General features: G+C 30.1%; 1 protein-coding gene across 1 annotated transcript; it reads left to right on the forward strand.

The window, feature by feature from the left end:
* Nucleotides 1-1,189: 1,189 nt before the first annotated feature.
* On the forward strand, nt 1,190-2,108 carry LOC114412248 (putative invertase inhibitor). The gene has a single exon (XM_028376064.1). It carries the CDS (start codon nt 1,226-1,228, stop codon nt 1,811-1,813), a length of 588 nt encoding a protein of 195 aa, XP_028231865.1. The 5' UTR covers nt 1,190-1,225; the 3' UTR covers nt 1,814-2,108.
* Nucleotides 2,109-4,841: the final 2,733 nt, after the last annotated feature.

Below are 4,841 nucleotides of genomic sequence, written 5' to 3' on the forward strand. Positions count from 1 at the left end.
TTAAGTCAATATAACATGTAACGACTAAAATAGTCTTTTCAACAACAATAATAACAACTTAATTAGGACATTTTAAATTTAAACATATGAAAACAAATATACTATTAAGAGCTAAATTTCAAAACACCAATTATCATTAATTATTTTAGGCATTATTGTTATTATTTTTCAAATAATAATAACATGAATAAAGTATAAATAAGGTGAGTTTCCATCATTTTTTTATACTTCTATGTTTAAGAAATCTCCAAAAACATTTCAAACTAGCAATACACATATACAAAAGACAAAACAAACTTTTCAAACTCAGCTGATTTCCATGTGCTCAAATATAGCAAACTGAAAAAGGTAGAAAAAGTTATTGAAGTCAATTAAAGAAAACAGATTACCTCGTGAACATCATTAAGCAACTATTTCCAAGTTAGAAGGATCATTAGTCATGGGATGCAAGGCCCATGGATCAAGTGTCCATTTATATTTGTATATAAAAGATGAGTTGCTCAGGTAAAAAAAATATTCATTCTAGCATTTATTATTCTTATTTACTATATTGGGAGTATACTTACTTGAGCGTTTCCCAGGAACCCCCATCGCCATAAAGACTGAGGAGTTGACGGAGGAGGAGACGAGCAACACCGATACTTTTTCATTTTTGGAGTATCTATACTTCATAGGTTAAAGCAATTTTTTTTGGTAATGTTCACTACAAGAAGTTTTAGCTCGTTTTATCAGGGTACATGGGAGATCCATCGCTTTCCTCTTTCTTCTATCGTTGCTCGTACCTCACTTTTTTGTAATTTGAGCTAAATGACTAGTTTTATAGGAGATGCTCTGGTTTTGAGAATTCCATCTTCAGAAACTACAATAACAACGTAAACATCCTTGTCGGTATCCCTTGGACCTTAGTGAATCTGTCTTTTGTATGATCTTAGGAAGCTTCCGCAGTTAAAATCGTTTCCACGAAATAACCAATGAAGCCCACTATTTTACGCAACACAACATTGCCTTAAATAACAAATGTCAATGCTAAAACAGTACTCTCTTGTTACGGATACAAGGGTTAATTAAGCAACAAATACAAAGCCGTTAAGGAAACTTCCTTTATGATAGTACAATTCCCACTACCTCCTTGAAAATTGAAATCTTTCACTTATATTAACCATACATTCTTTCTATAACTTAGCACCAATTAACACTCACACCCTTTTCAGTTTATACCAAACAAATGATGTTACAGCCTTCTTTCTTGTGCTTCTCTTTCATGTTTCTCATCACACTCCCTCTTGGAAAAAGCTCTACCACCTTGAATGTACCCAAGGACATAATCAATCAAACATGCCAAAAATGTGCCAACCAATCCATCATCTTGAGCTACAACCTATGCTCCACTTCTCTTCCGGCGGTTCCGGTGAGTCACTCCGCGAATCTCGAAGGGTTGGCGTTGGTTGCAATGGAGCTAGCACTAGAGAATGTGACTAGCACTTTGGCCACCATAGAGAAGCTATTAGACAGCACAAGCCTTGATAACTTTGCGCTGGGGTGCTTGGCAGATTGCTTGGAGCTGTACTCTGATGCAGCATGGACAATAGTGAATTCTGTAGGGGTTTTCCTCTCTGGGAACTATGATGTAACTAGGATTTGGATGAGTTCGGTTATGGAAGCAGCATCAACGTGCCAACAAGGTTTTACTGGGAGAGGTGAAGCTTCTCCTTTGACACAGGAGAACTATAATCTCTTTCAGTTGTGTGGTATTGCACTTTGCATTATTCATTTGGCCACACCTGGAGTACCTTCTCAATTAATCCACAGATAAATTTGCCAGTATATGCTGTCTTTCTCATCAATAAAGTGAGAGACATTGTATTAGTATCTCAAAATGGACAATATTAGTGAGTGGTGGAAACGTTGTATCTTAATAGAGATGGAAATTAAGGGAGGAAGACAGAGTAGAGATGCTAGTGCTAGACATTAATAGATATAGAAATTAGAATGATCTATGTTTTCTTTATTTTAGTTTTTAGTAGAGCGAAATCTTTTGTAGTAGTGAAAAAGAAAGAAAGGTGTATTATTATAGATTTCCTGATCTGATTATTTTTCTTTTTAACTTAGTCCATCGAAGTTAAATTTTTTAATAATTAACTTCTTCCATTTTGATATAACACCAAAATGGATTTTTTTTAATGGACACAAGGATGCATTTGGACCTTATGTTATTAACTAATTAAGGTGATAACGTTATTTTATAAAAAGAAAAACAATGTAAGTAAAAAAAAAACTAGTTTAAGTCCCTCTCAACAAGATATACTTTATCAATGTCCTTTTGTTGAAGTTATCGGGTTTTTCTTCTTAATACTTTAATCTAACATATAAATTTAACTAATTTAAGAAAAATAAGATTTAACAATAAGGGTGCGGCTAATAGAACTATTATCCAAGCTAGTTAAAGCTTATATCACAGCTAAAGTTGGGAGTTAAAAACTTAAAAATTAGCTGATTAAATTTTTTGGTTCAAACAATAGATATTTTTCACCAGAGAGAATATTATTGGAGTAGTCTTGTAGGAATATTATGATTGTCAAATTTTTCCTCTTAATATTTAACACATTTATATACTTAAAACTTGAATTCAAGATGATTAATTATGCTGGATAAATTAAAAGTCTTTGATAATCTAAAACAAAGAGTTTCCAAACAAAAGAAAAAAGAATAATTTGAACACAAAAAGTATAAGTATTTATTTCAAAATAAAAAAACCTATAAAAGGTGATTTATTATGAGTCACATGCCTTATGCAAAACCTAAAGGGTGGATGCAGTGATGTAAGGCCCCACTGCATTCACATGAGTAAGAATGATCTATTTATAAGGAGAGTTTGCATTCGATTCTCACCATGTGCAAAATTTCCTCGCCAACGACAATTATGTACCGTGAACAAAATTAGTTTCTAATCCAATCGGTTGGAGCACACTTGTAGTCTCTGACCTATGACAAAAAGATGCATTATGCAATGAAATGGTACTAAAGCCAACAAAGGTTGGTCCACTTGGTAAGGATCATATTCATATCTTACAAGGATGTGGGTTCGAATCCCATCGTTAACGTGAGATCCTTGTCGATGAACGATCTGTAAGTACTTCTATAAGCCCTCAATGAGCTTTTAGGCATGTCTAGGTCTTAATGAACCCCCAAAGCCTAACTCTCCTAAACTTTAATTCAGAAAAAAAAGACAAGAAATGGTACTAAAATGTTGTCTCATAATATATGCATTCTACTTTTAATATATAGGTTGAATTGCAATGTAAAATTCAAAAATCTAATAATGAGTGGCAATATTTAAATATTTGAAGTTACATTAAAACATTGTGTACTAAAATTATGCATCAATTTTCCCCCTCCCTAATGTAGTGTTGGAACTAGCTCGATACCTGTGTCTCCACACGGGTGATTTGGATGTTTTCGTACTTTTTATAGACAACTAAATAATTCAAATACATATTCAATTTATTATGGTCATTGTTATTAAAAGAATTAATCAATGTGTATATGGTGAGTATATGCTTACAAAAGTCTAAACTATATTTTTTTGTGGTAACAAAAATATAACAATAAGATGAAAACATTTTGATAAAAACAAATACGATGCAAATTTGTATATTAAAAAATATGATACCATGCAAAAAAGGAGTAGTCATTGATGAAGTTTAAATTTAACATATTACAAGCAACACCAAAAAGACAAATATGATAAACTGTTTTTTGTATAATAATATGTTATATGATTAATTAATCCAATAAAGACATGTGAATGAATCAAATTTTCCCTCTAGTGTTTAACACATTTATATAAGACTTGAATTCGACACCACTAATTAGCCCGAATAAATTGAAAGTCTTTTAACAATCTAAAATAAAGAGTTTACAAACAAAAAGAGAAAAAAAAGAATAATTTGAACAAAAAAATATAATCAAAATAAAAAATCTATAAAAGGTGATTTATTATGATAATGAAGGCTCATGTCTTATGCAATGAAATGGTAATAAAGCCAACAAAGATTGATCTACATGATAAAGATCAAACTTTTTGATGATTGATTTGTAAGTATCTCTATAAATATTCGGGAAGTTTTTAGGCATCTTCTAAATGCCTAACTCACCTAAACTTTAATTAAAAAGAAAGAAAGAAAAGAAATGATACTAAAAAGTTATCTCATTAGTTGAATTGTAATGTAAAATTAATAACGAGTGGCGATATTTAAATTTTTGAAGTTACGTTAAAAAAGTGTACTAAAATGCTACATCAATTCCTCCCCTCCCGGTGCAGTGTTAGAATTAATGAAATTAAAATTTTAGAAGTGTTCTTTTTTTTGTTGCCAGCAATAAAATTTATGCAAAATATTATATATATATATATATATATATATATATATATATATATATATATATCATTTTATATTTACTAATTGTTTTAACTGTTAATTTTATCAAATACTTATAATTTAAATTATCAATTAATTTTTTCATTTTAGGATAGTTTTTTAATTATTTTTTTCCAAGTAAACATATTTTGACTTATTTTTATCATTTTCAATTTTTTTAAATATAAATGATTCATGTTGAAATTAAAATATTTTAAAAATATATTCTTTTACTTAAATAATTAACATAATTTGGACTAAGTTTAAGAAAAAACATAATGAGGACTCATATTATCTCGTGACAAGCAGTATTTTCAGCTATAAATTAGTCATACACTTTATTTTGGTTTTACTGTGGTCACACATTTAAATATTAATAATATTTCCATTTGTAATGGGTTTTATTCATTGTTTAAATCATTGCCG

This window comes from Glycine soja, chromosome 5 (assembly GCF_004193775.1).
Source record: "Glycine soja cultivar W05 chromosome 5, ASM419377v2, whole genome shotgun sequence".
NCBI lineage: Eukaryota > Viridiplantae > Streptophyta > Magnoliopsida > Fabales > Fabaceae > Glycine > Glycine soja.

Excerpts from the sequence above, each read along its gene's own strand:
- LOC114412248 (XM_028376064.1), top strand. The coding sequence starts at position 1,226 with ATGATGTTACAGCCTTCTTTCTTGTGCTTCTCTTTCATGTTTCTCATC.